Source organism: Scyliorhinus canicula, chromosome 2, assembly GCF_902713615.1.
Source record: "Scyliorhinus canicula chromosome 2, sScyCan1.1, whole genome shotgun sequence".
NCBI classification, from domain to species: Eukaryota; Metazoa; Chordata; class Chondrichthyes; order Carcharhiniformes; family Scyliorhinidae; genus Scyliorhinus; species Scyliorhinus canicula.
Window position 1 is genome coordinate 219911837 of NC_052147.1, and position 20536 is coordinate 219932372.

Here is a 20536-nt window from a genome sequence, read left to right on the forward strand (position 1 = left end):
GAGCATCAAAACGTCCCTTAAAATGTCTCTTACCACCCCTGTAAATATTTCAATCATTCCATCCTACACCATGCAACACGGTTCCAGTAAAATGTCCAATATGGACTGTGCCCTCAAGCAAACCAAAGCTGAAAAAGGATAATTGGAAAGTCTGCTCGATAGTCACGCTCTATCTGCCTTGTCTCAGAAACAGAAATGTTCTATTTTTAAAGTTATATTCTTTTCTCAGCTAAATTTAAAAGTCTCCGCTCTGCAAATGTTCCTGACCTGCCCGCAATTTTAGCGGCACTAAATAATCTCGGCCAGGTATTCCTCGTTGTGTTCGTTTAACAGATATTGATTGTAAAATACACAGTTTGAACAATTCACCATGTCCCCCCTAATCTCCACATTTGGTTTCTTTAGAAAAGCATTCAGTTGCTGTGAAAGATGAGGTTTTGCCTGAGGAAAATCAGCCCTTGTATAGAGGAAAGAGAATGACTGGCATCAGAGGAAATGGAAAAAATAAAGTTACTGCAGAAAATGATTCTTTCTTCAAAATCTTTGGCGAACACAGGCAAGATGTATATTCATACATAAAAGTCCTTTGAGTGACAAACAACTTCCTTGCAAATCTACAGCCTTTACGTGGCAGCAAGGTGGTGAAAGTTAACAAAATAGTTTCTTTTTGTTTCTGTAGGTCTGCACAATATGTACCATTTCCTAATTGCTGCTCTTATTCATGATATATAATTAGCTCTTCAAAACATGGGATTAGCATGTAGTGACTAACTGGCCAATTTTAACCTTCCTGTGGAGGAACACACCTGTCCTTTGTTTGGCTTCTCCCTCATGCTGGTGGGACAGCATCATGTACACAATGGTGCATCTTGTGAAAGCCTGTATTATGACCTTTTCTATGTGGAAATTCTCAGTGGAAAATAATTGTGCCGTCTCAACAAAACCAACCAACTTCTTTTGGCTTTGATAACATTACGGTTTATCAATGAACACTATTTAATGGGAAAGTCTATGGGGACCTTGGGCATGATTCTCCGGAAAGATTTCCAAGTGTGGTAGCGAGCGGGAACTGCCGCAAGCTCCCGCCACTTGGCCCGGCAAGTCCGACAATGCAATACAATGTTAATTGGTCCACTTAACGAGGCCCCACGAACTTCACGCTGCAAATGAAGGCTCGGCAGCCGATTTGCTGGGACCGCCCCCGCCACCTCCCCGCTAACAAAGTTGAGCAGCACCTAAACATCACTTGCCAACCGCAATCTGCTCACAACCATGGCACCAAGACGACCAGCCCCAAGGTTTGGAGACGCAGATCTGGGGCGGCTCTGAGATGCAGTTGAGGCCAGGAGGGATGTCCTGTTCCCTTGAGGGCCATGGAGGGTGAGCCACAGGGCAGCCAGTGCCGCCTGGGATGAAGTGACAATGCCCATCAGCTTGGCAAGAGTTGTTTTTTAAAAATGTTTTTATTGAGTTTTTGACATGCAAAACAAATATAAATATGTACAAGAGAAAATAAAAAGTAAAACTTAAACTATTTACACATCGCTCGGCTTCAACTATTTACATACATGCATCGTAGTTTTTTTACATTATTTGCAGTGGTGGTTGCGGTTTCCTCCATTTCGTTTCCTCCCAGTTTTCTCTTTTGCTTTGTCCCTTTAGTTCAGGTTGTTGCCTCTGCCACCCCCTCGTGTCTCATACTTATTTTATTGGACATGGTTGGGTTACATGTTTCCCTGCCCTCCCCCTCCCTTGCTATATCGTGGCTACCCCCTCCTGTTCTTTGGCTTCATAGTTGTTGGTTACAAGCAGGTCTTGGAACATCTGAGTGAATGGTTCCCACATTTTGCAGAGCTTTCCTCCAGCCCTCGGAAGGCAAATTCAATTTTCTCCATCTGGAGAAATTCCGATATGTCAGACAGCCAGTCTACAGCTTTGGGTGGTGCTGCTGACCGCCAGGCATGCAGGATTCTCCGGCGGACGATCAGGGAGGCAACGGCAATGGTGTCCTCCCTCCTCCCCATGAAGAGATCTGGCTGCTCTGATACCCCAAAGACCTCCACTCTCGGGCATGGCTCCACCCTCATCCCCATCACCTTGGACATTGCCTCGAAGAACACTGTCCAGTACCCAGCAAGTCTGGGGAAAAAAGTGGGTGTGGTTGGCTTCCTTGGCACCGTTTGCATCTATCCTCTTCTTACAGGAACAACCTGCGCATTTGGGTTCTGGTTCAGTGGGCTCTGTGCACCACTTTAAATTGGATTAGGTTTAGCTTTGCGCATGTGTAGGTTGAATTGACCCTGTGCAGTGCTTCACTCCAGAGTCCCCACCTTATTTCAAATCCCAGGTCCTCCTCCCACTTCACCCTTGTCTCGTCCAGTTGGGTGTTGGCCTCCTCTTAGCAGTCGACCTTACATGTCACCACAGTTCTCTTTCCCTAGGATGTGCGCATCCAGCAGGTCCTCTAGCAGTGATCGTCGTGGTGGTCGTGGATACCTCCTTGTTTCCCTTCATAGGAATTTTTTGATTTGTAGGTGCCTAAGTTCGTTTCCCCCCCCCCCCCCCCCCCCCCCCCCCCCCACCCCCCTCTCCTTCAGCTGTAACCTTTCTGTTAGTTCTTCGAGCATTGTTAGTCTGCACTTGGTGTAAAAGTCCCTATCTGTCAGCATCCCCCCCATCCTGCCTCCACCTTTTAAAGGTGGCGTCCATAGTCGCTGGCGTGAACCTGTGGTTGTTGTAGATGTGGGCCTTGTCGGACATGCTGTCGCAATTGGTTCCATGGCCTGAGTGTTGCTACCACCACTATACCGAGGTACAGTGATACAGCCTATCCGAACAGGCACCGGAATGTGGCGACTAGGGGCTTTTCACAGTAACTTAATTGAAGCCTACTCGTGACAATAAGCAATTATTATTATTATTATTATTATTATCATTAAGTGTTGTTCTGCGTACAGTTCAGACAAATCATTCCATACAGGAAAGGAAAATACATAGGGCAAACATAAGAACATAGGAACTAGGAGCAGGAGTAGGCCATCTGGCCCTTCGAGCCTGCTCTGCCATTCAATGAGATCATGGCTGGTCTTTTGTGGACTCAGCTCCACTTTCCGGCCCGAACACCATAACCCTTTATTCTGCAAAAAAAAATCTATTTTTATCTTGAAAACATTTACTGAAGGAGCCTCAACTGTTTCACTGGGCAGGAAATTCCATAGATTTACAACCCTTTGGGTGAAGAAGTTCCTCCTAAACTCAGTCCTAAAGCAACTTCCCCTTATTTTGAGGCTATGACCCTAGTTCTGCTTTCACCCGCCAGTGGAAACAACCTGCCCGCATCTATCCTATCTATTCCCTTCATAATTTTATATGTTTTTATAAGATTCCCCGCATCCTCCTAAATTCCAACGAGTACAGTCCCAGTCTACTCAACCACTCCTCATAATCCAACCCCCTCAACTCTGGAATCCCCTCTGCATACCCTCCATGCGCCAGTACGTCCTTTCTCAGTAAGGAGACCAAAACTGAACACAATACTCCAGGTGCTGCCTCACTAACACCCTATACAATTGCAGCATAACCTCCCTAGTCTTAAACTCCATCCCTCTCGCAATAAAGGACAAAACTCGATTCGCCTTCTTAATCACCTGTTGCACCTGTAAACCAACTTTTTGCGACTCATGCACGAGGACACCCAGGTCCCTCTGCACAGCAGCATGTTTTAATATTTTATTTAAATAAAATGCCCATTTGCTGTTATTCCAACCAAAATGGATAACCTCACATTTGTCAACATTGTATTCCATCTGCCAGACCCCAGCCCATTCACTTAACCTATCCAAATCCCTCTACAGACTTCCAGTATCCTCTGCACTTTTTCCTTTACCACTCATCTGAGTGTCGTCTGCAAACTTGGACACATTGCACTTGGTCCCCAATTCCAAATCATCGCTGTAAATTGTGAACAATTGTGGGCCCAACACTGATCCCTGAGGGACACCACTAGCTACTGATTGCCAACCAGAGAAACACCTATTAATCCCCACTCTTTGCTTTCTATTAATTAACCAATCCTCTATCCATGCGACTACTTTACCCTTAACGCCGTGCATCTTTATCTTATGTAACAACCTTTTGTGTGACACCTTGTCAAAAGCTGTCTGGAAATCCAGATATACCACATCCATTGGCTCCTCCTTGTCTGCCACACTGGTAATGTCCTCAAATAATTCCACTAAATTAGGCACGACCTGCCCTTTATGAACTCATGCTGCGTCTGTCTAATGGGACAATTTCCATCCAGATGCCTCGCTATTTTTTCCTTGATGATAGATTCCAGCATCTTCCCTACTACCGAAGTTAAGCTCACTGGCCTATGATTACCTGTTTTCTGCCTACCTCGTTTTTTAAATAGTGGTATCACGTTTGCTAATTTCCAATCCCCCTGGACCACCCCAGAGTCGAGTGAATTTTGGTAAATTATCACGAGTGCATTTGCAACTTCCCTAGCCATCCCTTTAAGTACCTGGAATGCATTCCATCAGGGCCAGGAGACTTGTCTACCTTTAGCCCCATTAGCTTGCCCAACACTACCTCCTTAGTGATAACCATTGTCTCAAGGTCCTCACCTGTCATAGCCTCATTTCCATCAGTCACTGGCATGTTATTTGTGTCTTACACTGTGAAGACCGACCCAAAAACCCTGATCAGTTCCTCAGCTATTTCCTCATCTCCCATTATTAAATCTCCCTTCTCATCCTCTAAACAATCAACATTTACCTTAGCCACTCTTTTTTGTTTTATATATTTGTAGAAACGTTTACTATGTGTTTTTAAATTCTGAGCAAGTTTACTCTCATAATCTATCTTTCTCTTCTTTATAGCTTTTTTAGTAGCTTTCTGTTGCCCCTAAAGATTTCCCAAACCTCTTGTCTCCCACTAATCTTTGCCACTTTGTATGCTTTTTCCTTCAATTTGATATTCTCCCTTATTTCATTAGATATCCACGGCCGATTTTCCCTCTTTCTACCGTCCTTCCTTTTTGTTGGTATAAACTTTTGCTGAGCACTGTGAAAAATCGCTTGGAAGGTTCTCCACTGTTCCTCAACTGTTTCACCATAAAGTCTTTGCTCCCAGTCTACCTTAGCTAGCTCTTCTCTCATACAATTGTAATCTCCTTGGTTTAAGCACAAAACACGAGTATTTGATTTTACCTTCTCACCCTCCATCTGTATTTTAAATTCCACCATATTGTGATCACTCCTTCCGAAAAATATAAAATACTCAATGTAAATACATAGACACAGGCATAAGGTGAAGCATATGGGCATTCATGGCAGCAGGGTAGCATGGTGGTTAGCATAAATGCTTCACAGCTCCAAGGTCCCAGGTTCAATTCCCGGCTGGGTCACTGTCTGTGTGGAGTCTGCACCTCCTCCCCCTGTGTGCGTGGGTTTCCTCCGGGTGCTCCGGTTTCCTCCCACAGTCCAAAGATGTGCGGGTTAGGTGGATTGGCCATGCTAAATTGCCCGTAGTGTCCTAATAAAAGTAAGGTTAAGGGGGATGTTGTTGGGTTACGGGTATAGGGTGGATACGTGGGTTTGAGTAGGGTGATCATGGCTCGGCACAACATTGAGGGCCGAAGGGCCTGTTCTGTGCTGTACTGTTCTATGTTCTATGTTCATACAGGTGTGTAGTACTACTCAGTAGGGAAGTTGTGTGAAGAGGTCAGATCAGTCAGGCTCCAAACTCTTTCAAGAGCTCCACAATTCCTTCCATGCTGCTTTGCAGGTCCGAGATGCAGAGGAGCAGGTTATTTGCAGGTTATCTGTGCTCTCTGTCTCCTTTACGGATCCCTTTCCAATTCTTTACCGTCCTAAGCGTGATCATGAGTGGTTCGATCAGTAGGGCGAACAGCAGCCTTGTGCCTCTGTGCATCTGGAAGTACTTAGAGCTGGTGGTGTTTGTCCGTACGCTCGCTGTGGGAGCGCTATACAGGGGTTTCACCCAGGCGATGAACCCTGCTCCAAGCCCAAACTGCTCAAGTACCTCGATGAGGTACTTCCACTCGACTCTGCCAAAGGGTTTTAATGCGTTCAGAGAGATAATCATCTCAGGCGTTCTCTCCCCGGGTGGCGCATGATCACGTTCAGCAAGTGCTTGATGTTTGATATCAGCTGTCTACCTTTAACAAAGCTCAACTGGTCTTCTGCTACTACTTCTGGTACACAGTCCTCCAGCCTTTTGACTTGGATCTTGGCCAGTATTTTTGCATCTGCTTTTAGCAGTGAGATAGGTCTATTTCCCTCATGGCTGTCTGCTTTCTCAGCTGGTGAGCCAACAGGTGCTTGCTTTGTCTCGGTGTTCGTACAGGATCCCCCGTGCCTGGGAGAGGTGGTGCTCTGCTTTCCTCGTGGAGAGTGGGTCAAAGTCCATGTGTAGCTTTTTCCTCTCCACCAGGAGCTCTATGCTTCTACACCACTCCACCTCACTCCAATGTATGAAGACAAGTGGCGATTCAGCCCCTGGATCATGGGCAACCCATGGTGTAACTCATTCAAAACATTTTAATGGCAGAAATCAGTCAGAAATATGTTTCCAACACCATTTGTGCTGAGGCACTGAAAATGATGGGAAAATTCCCCCATTCTATTAAATTTGTAAATAGTGATATCCCTTTTTAAAATGCTGCCCTGATCTTTCAACCCCCCTCAGAGATCCCACTCAGCCTCCGGATAACCCCACTACACCCAATCTACCTCTTCTGCCGTCCTTGAGCCTCCCTCACCGCACCTCTTATGGGTAAGTCACACCAGGCCAACCCTTAGCATGGGCAACCTGGCACCTGAGCACCTTGGCAGTGGCCTGCCAGCCTGGCAGTGCTACCTGGCACCCTGGCAGTCCAGGGTGGCACTGACAGGGTGTCTGGTGGCAGTGCAAGGGTGCCTGGGTGCCAGTGTGAGTGAAAGGGTACCACCCTGTTCAGAGTCCAACCACCTGAGGACCTCTAATAGCCTGGGAGACCCCCCAAGTGCCGTTACACCTGATCCACGTTTGTTTGGATGAGTACTAAGCAGCGGCCTGGTGAGGTCTCCCAGGCACAGCCAAATGGCTCACTTAAATATGTTAATCTGGACAACACCCAATTCACAGATTACGTTCCGAGCGTCACAAATCTCATGAGAGGCCTCTCGCGGGATTCAACGGGCTCGTCACATCATCAAGTCAGCGTGATGAGGCAGGTAAATCGTGCCCTAAATATTTCAGCTGAGGTCTTGATCTAGGAGATTGATTTGATTGTCATGTAAAAAAAATGTAGTCACCATTAGCAGCAGACACTGAACCTGAGCCACCTGATATCAATGCATGAATTCAGGGCATGGTTTCACGTGGTGGCAAGCATGGGCTTCTCACTTTCTTAGTGACAGCTGCTGCTTTGAGTGGAGTCTAGGGCTGAGCTTTAGCTAGAGGCTGCAGTTAGAGGAATAAAGGTGTACTAAGTTGCTCTACTAAAGGAGCATGAGGCAAATCAGGAGCTCTGGAATGTTCTACAGGAGTTCTAACCTGGCCCAGGTCCATCCCTGAATTCTCCAATCACAGCTTCACCTTCACGACCCAACCCCCCCCCCCCCACCCCCCATTCACTGATCCTCCAGTCCTTTCTTTATTGCAGTTCAATTTGATTGATATGCACTGCCCTTGTGACCCCTGCCTAGTTGCCTATTACCTGACTCTAATCTTTGTTAAAACTCCTGAGTGTGCTGTGCATTAGTGGAGGCAGTGCATTGCAGCAAAGGGACAGTCACCAGTCCCATGGCCTTGGAGCTGTTGCAGCCTGTTCACCCCAGCATGATCCTAACCACTCTTTCCGTGACCCCATATGAGGTCATGACCCATAGTCGGAAACCACTGACCTCATGCATCGACACCCACCACCACAGTAGCGGCATCTTCAAGACGCAAATCAGCAACTTATCTAACCTCCTTCAACATCACCTTCCAAACCCGTGACCTCTGCCACCAAGAATAACAAGGGCAGCAAATGCATGGGAAGACCACCACCTGAAAATTCTCCTCCAAGCCACATACTATGTTCACGAGTTCCTTACGTTCCATAAGATTGGACACACAAATCAAGGATAACATGGCAGTGCAGTACAGATGGAGCATTGCTTTGTCTTTTGGATAAGTCATTAAATAGAGGCCCCAATCTGCCTGCTCAGGTGGATGTAAAATATCCTGTGGCTGTATTTGGAAGAAAAGCAGGGGAGCTAACCCTGGTGTTCTCGCCAATATTTATCCCTCAATCAACATCATCAAAATAGATTATCCGGTGATTATCACCTTGCTAAGGAGACCGACCATTTTAGAACACATTTCTCAAGTCAAAAACTATAGAAATTATCCCTAAAAGTATAGTTGCTGTGGGAATTTACAGAGCACAAATTAGCTGCTGTGTTTCCTAATCTAAAACAGTGTCTACGCTTCTGAAAGTACTTAATTGACTATAACGTGCTTGGAAATTTCCAATGACCATGAAAAGTGCTGTATAAATACAGGGCGCGATTCAGCGTCAAACTTGGTGTCGGGATGAGGCCATTGAATCTCGCGAGATTTGCAAAGCTCGACACGTCTCACAAGATACAGTGGAATACATTTAAATATGAATTTGCTGGAATTTCCCGGTGTCCGTCTTAATGGCCACACCTGCAGGATCTCGCCAGGGTGCCGAATAGTACTGGTCCACACAAACATGGATCAATCGTAATGGCGCCTGGGAGGGTCTCCCAGGACATTAGAGGCCCCCGGCTAGTTGGGGACAAGGCAAGGTGCTACTCTGGCTCACCCTCTGGCACCTGGGCACCTTGGTCCTGCCAGCCTGGTGCCATGGTGGTGCCACCCTGGCACTGCCAGGGTGCCAAGGTGACACTGTCAACCTGAAAAAGGCACTCACCAAGCCCAGGGGAGGAGGGAGTGTGGGGTGTTCCCGGATGCCTCCCCAAGGTTTGGGGAGTCAAAAATGAGGTGGGGGGAGGGGAGCCTGAAAGGGAAAGGGGAGGAAAAGATTGGGCAGCCTTCCAAAATGTCGCCCCAATCCAGGAGGAACCTTTCCTGTGGTGAGCCAAGGCCAAAGAAAAGGCACAGTGCCGTTAAATAACTAAGATTTTACTCGCCGCTGAGACATACCCCGCTAACCGCGCCTGAAACCGGATCTTGATGTTTTTTGGTTGAATCTTGCCCACAGTCTTTTTTTCTTTCGACCATCCGGACTTGGAACTGTATCACTGCAAAATCCCAATATTATCCCATAAATGTCCCGATACGCGATATACCCATTCACGCTGCTACTGCTGCAAAGCTCCTTTGCCTACATCCATTCTGCTACATGTCAGGGAGAGTTTGTGCTCCCCTTTGCCACGGTCATAAATGGCGATGAGGCACAAAATCTCAGGAGAACTACAAAACAGGATTTGCACCAGTGAGATCTCACAATGCGATCGCCCCACCCCCCATCAGTGATGTCATGGGGCTCCTCCTATGCAATAATGGGAACCCCATTTAAATACATTTTAATATCTTTGGTGGGCTTCCCCGCTGTATCGTCCTCACACATTCGGATTCCACCCCCATCAATGTTGACGTTACGTTGCAGGGTTTGGAACAGGTCTGGGCACTGTGATCCCAGTGAACAGAACCCACTGGAGGCACACAAATGCAGCCGCTGGAGGGAGAGGGACATGCCTGGGGCAGTGGTAGGGGGAAGTGCCAAGGGGCAGTGCGACGTAGAACTTCCTTTCGGTAGGTCCATGGGCAGGGGGGGGGGGGGGGGGGGGGGGAGAGATTCCCTCTGTTTATGGGTGCGGTGTTCCCAGTGTGTGTGGGAGGACACCTTCTCCATATACCTGGTGGGGGTCTCCGTGTCTGTGGAGGGATCATTGTTTTTCCAGTTTCTGAAAGCCCAACATTGTTGGTGGAGTGCCCTACCCACCTCCAGCATTTGTTTCAACTAAGTTTCAAAATATGACTGGAATGGCAGTCAGTGGAATGGGTCGGCCACTCACCGCTTTTCCTGCCCAAAATGTCACTTAGTTAAAAAAAAAACGAAGATTCCACCCACTGTGACACAACTTCCTGCTTATTAGAGGCTTTAAAAATGATAATCATTAGTCCACGAATATTCAAAAATAAAGGACACTCATATAATGCATAATATAGGCATAATAAACAATGATAAGAAGTCACAAAATACCATGTGGGTTGTCACTTATTCTATCATAACAATGGGCCATATTTACATTCCCCCGCCAGTGTGTTTTCAGACAGGGTGTGGGTCCATGAATTTCCACTGACCTCCTACCTGCCCTGACCTCTCTACAATTTTACGATGGCTAGGGCCGAGGCTGGCCAACTCACCCTGGCTCCAGTTGAGACCCTCGTTGCCCTTACAAGCCAATACTTACCTGGCCCTGGACTCCCGGGACTTGGGGGACAGCTTGCAGTCCCAACCTTGTCTGTTGCAGCTTCCGATGCTGCTGAGACTGAGGGACCAGCTAATTCACACACCTTTAAGTGGCCGGGATGCAGCCAGTATAGGTGGCAATGCGTTGGCCACTAACTATTCGGGTGTTGGGAAAGGAAACCTCGCCATCCTAAACACCCTGGCGCATACCCATTATTTTGCATTGTGTGGAACATGATGAAACAAACACCTTCATGTTGGTTTATTCAGCAGACTGAAAGCAACAAAATGGAAAATTTACTGAGACAGCTTTTAGATATTGACTTCAGATCGTACCACACTGCAGATATAACAGTCTTTTCCTAATTTCTGTTCCATATTTAAAACTTAACCTCGATTTACATTTCTTCCATCTAATTACCTTTTATGCAAATTCAATAATTGGAATTCAAACTGTAACTCAGCCATATGCAAATCGTTTAGGCTGCAAATGGTGAAGAAAAGCAAAGCAATTGAACTGCTTTAAATTATATTTGTAAAAACTATCATCTATCTTTTATTTCTCTCAGCACCCCCTCCCCCATCCGCTACCCTGCAGGAACCAGCTCCATTTCTAAGGTAGCTGAAATAAAAATGCAAAAAAAAACCCACAAGTGTTTTAGCTTCCCCATAAAAATGTTTGCCAGGAAAACTGACCAAAACTTTCAGCCTCTCAAAGCAAACTTGTGCTTGAGTTTACGGTCCATCTTAAACTGCCGCACTCTGTTCCTAGCCTGGTCTAACCATAACCGCCTCTTAATGCCCAATTTTTGCATGTTCTTCATCCCTCTGCTCCACCCCGATAGAAAATGAAAGATAAGCATGGTGACAATTCAAGGACAGGGCAACAGACGAGGATAGGTTAAGCAATGATTTTAAACCCAAAATCAGGGTTGTTTTGAGTCCATGACGCATTTCCAGTGTCCCCAGACAACACCTCACCCAGTACCACAACACCTGCCAGGTTTTGTGACCCATGCTGTTGAATGCCAGATCATTCCAGTGCTACCAGAACGCCTCCACAGCTGCTACGAACATGGACACTTCCCTCCTCTGGTGGCAAGGTCTGGGATCCCACCCCAGGAATCTCTTCACTGAGGCAAACCCCATATTCCAACACAGCTGGTCTCCCAAACGCCAGATTCCTCTCCAGCACTGCCTAATCCCAGTTTGATGGTAATTTGAGCAGCAGGGAATTATTTTTTGCGGTGATTGCTGTGAGGGTAGTGCCCATCCAAACCTAGGGGTCCGTGGAGTGCCAGGAATTTGACCTCTGGTCTCACCTATACATTGGGAGTAAGCTATTGGCACCTGTCAGAGGTCTTATGGTGCAGCGAGTCACGTCCCTGCCTCTGAGCCAAAAGCTTTGGGTTTCAGTCGCACCCAGGATTTGATGGCCAAGGAAGATGGATAACAGGTTGAGATGCCGACTCAGTTGAATGCGAACGATAGCAAGGGCAGTTACTTTCACCTCTTCTTCAATGGTCTAACTCTTTGTGTCTGGGGTAGGGTTCTGATGAGGTCTAGTTCTGAGTGGTTCTCTTCGAACATAAGAGCATAAGAACATAAGAACTAGGATCAGGAGTAGGCCATCTGGCCCCTCAAGCCTGCTCCACCATTCATAGCTGATCTTTTGTGGACTCAGCTCCACTTTCCGGCCCAAACACCATAACCCTTAATCCCTTTATTCTTCAAAATACTATCTACCTTTACCTTAAAAACATTTAATGAAGGAGCCTGAACTACTTCACTGGGCAATGAATTCCATAGATTCACAACTCTTTGGGTGAAGAAGTTCCTCCTAAACTCAGTCCTAAATCTACTTCCCCTTATTTTGAGGCTATGCCCCCTAGTTCTGCTTTCACCCGCCAGTGGAAACAACCTGCCCCCATCTATCCTATCTATTCCCTTCATAATTTTATATGTTTCTATAAGATCCCCCCTCATCCCTCATCCTTCTAAATTCCGAGTACAGTCCCAGTCTACTCAACCTCTCCTCGTAATCCAACCCCTTCAGCTCTGGGATTAACCTAGTGAATCTCCTCTGCACACCCTCCAGTGCCAGTACGTCCTTTCTCAAGTAAGGAGACCAAAAGTAAGGAGAGCACGGTAGCATGGTGGTTAGCATAAATGCTTCACAGCTCCAGGGTCCCAGGTTCGATTCCCGGCTGGGTCACTGTCTGTGTGGAGTCTGCACGTCCTCCCCGTGTGTGCGTGGGTTTCCTCCGGGTACTCCGGTTTCCTCCCACAGTCCAAAGATGTGCGGGTTAGGTGGATTGGCCATGCTAAATTGCCCGTAGTGTCCTAATAAGTAAGGTTAAGGGGGGGGTTGTTGGGGTTACGGGTATAGGGTGGATACGTGGGTTTGAGTAGGGTGATAGTTGCTCGGCACAACATCGAGGGCCGAAGGGCCTGTTCTGTGCTGTACTGTTCTATGTTCTATGTAAAACTGAACACAATACTCCAGGCGTGGCCTCACTAACACCGTATACAATTGCAGCATAACCTCCCTAGTCTTAAACTCCATCCCTCTAGCAATGAAGGACAAAATTCCATTTGCCTTCTTAATCACCTGTTGCACCTGTAAACCAACTTTCTGTGACTCATGCACTAGCACACGCAGGTCTCTGCACAGCAGCATGCTTTAATATTTTATCGTTTAAATAATAATCCCGTTTGCTGTTATTCCTACCAAAATGGATAACCTCACATTTGTCAACATTGTATTCCATCTGCCAGACCCTAGCCCATTCACTTAACCTATCCAAATCCCTCTGCAGACTTCCAGTATCCTCTGCACTTTTCGCTTTACCACTCATCTTAGTGTCATCTGCAAACTTGGACACATTGCCCTTGGTCCCCAACTCCAAATCATCTATGTAAATTGTGAACAATTGTGGGCCCGACACGGATCCCTGAGGGACACCACTAGCTACTGATTGCCAACCAGAGAAACACCCATTAATCCCCACTCTTTGCTTTCTATTAATTAACCAGTCCTCTATCCATGCTACTACTTTACCCTTAATGCCATGCATTTTTATCTTATACAGAACCCAGAGAGAGAGTTGGGTGTTCAGGGTTTTGATGAGTAAGTGTTATTTGGAGCTGATATCTCCTTTTATCATTTCAATAATGATTGGTAAGACCCTTGTTAGGAAGGTAATAGGTCTGTCTTTTATGGATAACACACACCTGAGCAATCTTCCTTATTGTTAGGTAGATTCCAGTGTTATAGCTGCACTGAAACAACTTGGGCCTGAAGGTTGCTAGCTTTGGTGTACATATCTTAGCACTTCAGACAGAATGTTGTCACTGTCCATAACCCTTCTCATATGACATGAATCGAATTGGCCAAACCTTAATTAAGTTGTGTAGGAGTCATTGTACTGGAATAGGAATCCTAAGCTTAGACCTTCTGATGTTAATAAAATTGAATTCAATTAATCTGGTAATTTACAAAAGTTTCTTCATTGACACAAAAATCCAACTGTTTCACTCTTGTATTTAAAGATGTCCACCAGGCCAAGTTATACATAACAGTATTCCCATACGGTTAGCCTTTCAAAGAATTGTAAATATTTTAAATATTTGCAATTTATAAGGGACGACACTGTGGCACAGTGGTTAGCACTGCTGCCTCACAGAGGCAGGGACCCAGGTTCAATTTCTACTGCTGAATCTCCTGCTGTAGATTTTGGTAAATAGCAATTGATTGGAAGGTAGGAGACAGAACTTTTTGGACACTGACAGAAGAACCAGAGACAAGATGAGGAGAATCTTGTTGCACCGAAAGTTATTACAACCTGGAATTCATTGCCTGGTGTGAAGATAGATTCAGTAATAACTTTTGGAACTGAATAGGATAGACATTTGGAAACAAAGCATTTGCAGGGATGTAGAGAAAGACCAGGAAAGTAGGACTAAGTGTGTAGCATTTCCAAAGAGTTGGTACTGACATGATGGGCCAAATGGCCTCCCTCTGTGCTATATCACTCTCTGATTCCATGGGGAGTGGCTGGGCATCCAAATAGTTTCAGGCACACTGAGACTGACAGCAGTTTTTGTAACTTCGGTGCAGGTCTCAGTAAAAAGTTTTGTTTAAATCGCAGAGAAAATTTCTATCAAACTCCAGAAATCTGAGATCAACAGAAATGCATAATTCATGTAAATCCAGAAAATACATGGAAGCTGATCCTCTGTGTGAGGTGAGCAGAGCTAATTAAGTTAGCTGATTTATCTCAAAAATGATGCAAATGATCAAAGAAACTCATGCTTAGTTACATTTTGTTGAAACACTGGCATAAAGGTATTACAGGAAGATTCTCTCAATGGAAGGATCACAACTCTACTAGCTCCCCCTTCAAAGGGGAAAGTAGTCTATGGCCTTCTGGGACTAGGCAGCTTTACCTTACCCTTATGAATATATCCAGGAACCTTTGGACCATCCATGAAATTTGAGCTACGGCTCAGATAGAGGGGGCGATTTTGAGCCCCTACAAGTCGTGCATGGGGTCAGCGATGCGGGCGGAAAATCCAGAGAGAATCAGGAAATGCAATTCTCTTCAGACAGGAGAGATCGCAATTCTCCAATTTTTGCTCCCCTCGTCAGCGATGTCATGAGGTTCACGCCCACTCACTTAAAAATATTTTAATGTATTTGAATATCATTAACAGGCCCCTGCCACATGATCCCCCCTCCCTAAATATTCATACTTCGTCGGCAAACTGTCACATTGACGACGTTTACATCGGGTTTGACCAAATGCAATTCAGTCGTGAGGACGCCTCAAGGGGGTGCCGGGGTAAGTTGAGCCCCTGGGGTTGCAGGGGGAGGGGTGGGGAGATATGCCTGGTTGGAACTGCCAGGCTGGCACTTCCAGTTTAACACATTGCCAACCTGACAGTGCCAACTAGTGTCGGGGGCAATGCCGGACAGGCCCAAGTGGGAGCCCATTTGGGTGGGGGTTCATTCAGGTATGGTGGGGGGCTAGATCAGACACTGAGGGGGTTGGGAGGGAAGTCTAGCATGGTGGTCTAACCCTTGGTGGTCGTCAGGGGTGGGGTATACCACCGGTGATTGCAGGGTGGGGGAGGAGGATGCTGGTGATGATTGTTGGTGGAGGAAGGGAGAACCCCGATATCTCCATGTGGGGACTATTATGTTGCAGTACTGATTGCAGCACACTTTAAAGATGGCTTCCCGATCTTTGTGGATCGATTACCGGCTCTTATCAGGCCCCGCCCCACCAGAGTATCGGTGTAAACCACGCCCACTCATTTTTTTACTTTAAAGAGGCTCAATATGGCAGAGACCTTGTGGAGGGTGAACACGTCCTCGACATGTGCGAGAATAAGCCTCATCCAGTTTAACGTGGTACATAGGGCTCATATGACGGTGGCGAGGATGGGTAGATTCTTTGCGGAGGTAGAGTTTAGGTGTGGTAGGTGTGTGAGAGGGGGCCCGTGAATCGCATCCAAATGTTCTGGCCGTGTCCAAGATGGAGAGGGTTCTGGCAGGTGTTCTCGGATGTGATATCCGAAGTGCTGAGTTTGGAGATGGTTCCAAGACCAGGGGTGGCGATATTTGGGGTGTTTTTGTCTTTGGCTCCCTCATAGCCCAGAGACGGATCTTGCTAGGATTTATGTGATTTATTTTTTGTTAAAATCATGGGGTGCAAAGGGCTTCCAGAATTGTATCATATGATTCCAATTTAAATACGTGCTTCTACTATCTCTGTAAAATACTTGGTTAAAATTGCAGCCCGTGGAAGCTTGTCAGACACGAAGTGTAAATGAGCAACCACTGTTTTAGCTCCCCATCCAACCTGTTCTCTTTCAGCAGGCATTGTTAATCCTGGGTCTGGTAAGTATGTGAGAACTGTACTAATTCCAGCAATTGGTTGGTTGGTTGTCTTATCAGGAAAAGTTGGAGATGCTAGATTTGTATGTACTGGAATTTAGAAAAGTAAGAGGCCACTTGATCAAAACCTTTTTAAAAAAAAAGATATTTTATTCCAAACATGCACAACATCAATAAAATACACAGTCCAGCAGAGCATAGTTAACAGTTTGCCAGCGGAGGTGGTAGAGGCGGGCACGATAGCATCATTTAAGATGCATCTGGACAGATATATGAATGGGCGGGAACAGAGGGAAGTAGACCTTGGAAAATAGGAGACAGGTTTAGATAAAGGATCTGGATTGGCGCAGGCTGGGAGGGCCGAAGGGCCTGTTCCTGTGCTGTAATTTTCTTTGTTCTTTGTTCCCCACCAGCAGCTCCGGCTCCTCTAACACCCCAAGGATCGCCACCATAGCGTCCCCAATATCCTGGTAACGTCCCAAAAATCACCTCCCAAAAGCTATCCAGCTTCTTGCAACCCCAGAGCATGTGATTTGCCGGTTCCGGTGTATAGCATTGCTTGCTAGCGTGGCTACTGGGAGCGTTGGGTGTGCATGAGGAGGGGGGGGGGGGGGGGGGGGGGGGGGACTCATATGAGCAGATTTGTAACTCAAAGTTACACACACCCCCACCTGTCCCCCCACCAACCCCATCTTAGCCTGCGCGACAGGCCCCCAACCACCCTAAATAATGACAAGACCAGCAACTCAACCCAAAGGGCCCCATCAACCACACCCCTTAGATGAAAAAACTCCAAAATTCATCAAATGACCACCTCCCAAAGAACAAAAGCGATTTCCCTCTTTATAGACACAACTTCTGAACACCCCCCCCCCCCTCCACCCCACACATACACACACATATCGGCAACCCAGAGCAACAGTAACACTTAACTTTTGTGGACTTCTCCATCCTGTACCACTCCTGAGTTCTCTTGAACTCCTTATCCAGGTCTCTCATTGCCTTCAGCCGGGTCTGATAGACAGTAAATATGCCAATCCAGGGGAGAACTTCTTCTCTAACACTTTCCTCTCCATTTTTCTGGTGACTCTACCCAATACACGGGTGAAAAATGCCTAAATCAATACCTTCGAGCCGGAGCTAACCTGTGTCCAACCACACACTCCATGGCTGTCACCGGAAATCTTGATCAAAACCTTTAAGATCCTGTGGGTTATTGACAGGTTGGATGTGGAGAGGATGTATCCTCTTGTCGGAGAATCTAGAATTAGTGGCCTCTGTTTAAAAATAAGGGGTCCCTCATTTAAGACGGAGATGAGGAGAAATCTGTTCTTTCAGAGGTTCGTGAGTTTCTGGAACTGTCTTCCTCAAAAGGTAATGGAAGCAGAGTCTTTGAATATTTTTAAGGAGAACTAGATAGATCCTTGATTTAAACAGAGGGTGAAATGTTATCAAGGACAGACAGGAATGTAGACTTGAAGTTACAATTAAATAAGCCAGGATCTGATTGAATGGTGGATCAGGGTCAAGTGGTCAAGTGGCCTACCCCTGCTCCTAATCCGTATGGTCATATGTACATGTACAGTAGGATTCCAAAAGGATTCATTGGTAGTAAACCATTACTTGTTGATGCCCAGTTTAATAAAGTGTTATTCTTGTACACTAGGCCAGCAGATATTCCTCAGAGCGTGGAGAGCCGTCTGCAGTCTGAAATTGCTCTTGCCTAAAACTGGAAGACGATGAGTGAAGATAGTAAATAGTTTAATGTAAAAATACTGATTGTTTATGCGGTACTGAAATTTTTATATTTGTCATCAAATTGAGATTTGAGTAAATGAATAATAAATTAACATGAATGAACAAATAAAATGCTATTCTTTCACACAAAAATACTGTTACAGTTTAGATCGCCTGCAATCTTTTGAACTGAACTGACATTCAGCCATGCAAATATGTATGATGTTTAAAGTTTAATTAAAAAATGAAGATGTGCTTTACCCTTTACTTTTCAAATTGTACAAATGTTGAATTTGATTCCAGTAGTGCAGATTAAATAAATGCTGTGTAAAGATGAAATATTGACTCGATCTTGAATTTGACTGGCCTTAAAAGGCAGAGAAGAAAAGAGACGGTGGAATTTTATGATTTTTTTCCCAACATGTTGTCTCAGTCGGGATAAGCAGAGAGCAACCCTTCAGCTGCCTTGCCGGCTATTCCCACCAGATTTTCACACACCTTGGCTGACTGTGTGGAGTTTGCACACTCTCCCCGTGTCTGTGAGGGGAGAGTGATGGCTGGGATGTGGGCCTACGATGAGTGCTCTTTCAGAGGGTTGGTGGACATGTGATGGGCTGAATGGCCTCCTTCAGCGTCGGGTGGCCAGGAGGGATGTGGGCCAGGGACCACACCCCACTGAGGAAAAAGCAGCTAGCAAGGTTCCCAGTGAAAGTAGGAGAGAAATTGAAATGAAATGAAATGAAAATCGCTTATTGTCACGAGTAGACTTCAAATGAAGTTACTGTGAAAAGCCCCTAGTCGCCACATTCCGGCGCCTGTTCGGGGAGGCTGTTACAGGAATCGAACCGTGCTGCTGGCCTGCTTGGTCTGCTTTCAAAGCCAGCGATTTAGCCCTGTGCTAAACAGCCCCTTTGAGGTCAAGTTTAACGTTTGTTTGTGATGTAATCCTGTAAAGACATAAATATTCTGATCATTTAGTTGCTTCCCCTTTTGTGTTTTCCTGTTTTTCCCATTTGCAGTTTCCCCAGCCATGCACCTCCTGTAGCCATAAATGAAAACAGCAGGATGTCTGCTACTCCTGAGTTAATGCTGGGAGCATTGGGTGGGGGGGGGGGGGGGGGGGGGGGAACCAAATGAGCAGATTTGTAACTCTAAGTTTGCTTGGTGGTTGTTTTTTTGAATGAAACGTCCTCCATATTTTGAACTCCAAACCTTTTCACAGTCTGTCAGGTGTCACTGTACAAAGTTATGCATTTATATTATATCAAGAGTGTATGCACATTTTGGGTGCTGTGGAGAATCATTGAAGCATGCACTCAAGGGAAACAACTTTACATATTCTGGTAGCGAGAACCACAGAGCAGCCATTTCAGTAACATCAAAGGGACTACATTGATTCCAGTAAGTAACTCCAGGCTTATGTTTGTGTAAAGAGGGTGAATCATTTAATCATAGAATCTATAATTTAGATACCTCTGCCAGCTCTTTAATCAAGCTGTCCAATCAGTCCGACTACTCCATCCTTTCCACACAGTCCTGTCATTTTATTCCCGTAAATAAATTATCCAATTCATTTGAAAGTTACTATTGCTTCTTCTTCCTTTATTCTTCCAAGCAGTACATTCCGAATCCTAACAACTAGTGAAATAAATCCTCATCTTGCCCCTGGATCTTTTGCCAATTATCTTAAATGTCTGAGCTCTGGTTATTGTCTCTCCTGCCAATTGAAGCAGTTTTTCTTTATTTACTTTGGAAAAACGCTTCATAATTTTGAAAACCTCTATTAAATAGCCTCATGACCACCTCTGCTCTCGGGTAAAGAATCCAGTTTCTTTTGTTTCTCCAGGTAACTGAAGTCCTGCATCTGTGACACCATTTTAATTAATCTTCTCCTTCCCTCTCTGTGGCCTTCCTAATTTACGGAAAAAGATACTTTAATCATTGAGGCAGTGAAGGGTAAGAGGTTTGTGTTCTTCCAGTTCACCCCACAAACCACAACTGCAGAAGCTGACCCCGTGGGTTATATCAGTGGTCACTCAGAGACATCACAGTGTTCAGTTAGGGCCCTTTGGCTAGAATTACCAGTGCTGCAGGAGTGGGAAGCCAGGGGCTGCACTGACTCAAAGCAGCGTTAATAGACATGGCTCTGATTTAAAACTCATTTTAATATATGTGGAAGGTATTGCAAAACAGCGAAGCTCTGAGAATTAACAGATACTGTTCCATCCTGCAGGTGGGCCTGCTGATCTCTCCAGTACTGCTGCCCAGTGTATTTTATATATCGAGCGGCTGTTCGGTAGTATAACACCATTTAACATAGGGACCATCAAATCATATAATGCAGCACAGTGAGCAGCATGGTAGCACAGTAGTTAGCACTGTTGCTTCACAGCTCCAGGTTCCCAGGCTTGGGTCACTGCCTATGTGGAATGTGCACG

The 20536-nt window shown here is 45.8% G+C and overlaps 1 protein-coding gene across 5 annotated transcripts in view; it reads left to right on the plus strand.

Moving 5' to 3' along the window:
• Positions 1-18439, plus strand: part of c2h7orf57 (chromosome 2 C7orf57 homolog) — a 128521-nt gene extending 110082 nt beyond the window's left edge. For 4 of the 5 annotated variants that reach the window (XM_038789581.1, XM_038789585.1, XM_038789583.1 and 1 more), the window contains 2 exons: positions 406-556; positions 18028-18439. In XM_038789581.1, the coding sequence (XP_038645509.1) occupies positions 406-556; positions 18028-18088 (212 nt within the window). In that variant the 3' untranslated portion in view covers positions 18089-18439. Of the gene's footprint in view, positions 1-405; positions 639-18027 lie in introns of all 5 variants that reach the window. The other variant, XM_038789586.1, reaches the window with a different exon arrangement.
• Positions 18440-20536: the final 2097 nt, after the last annotated feature.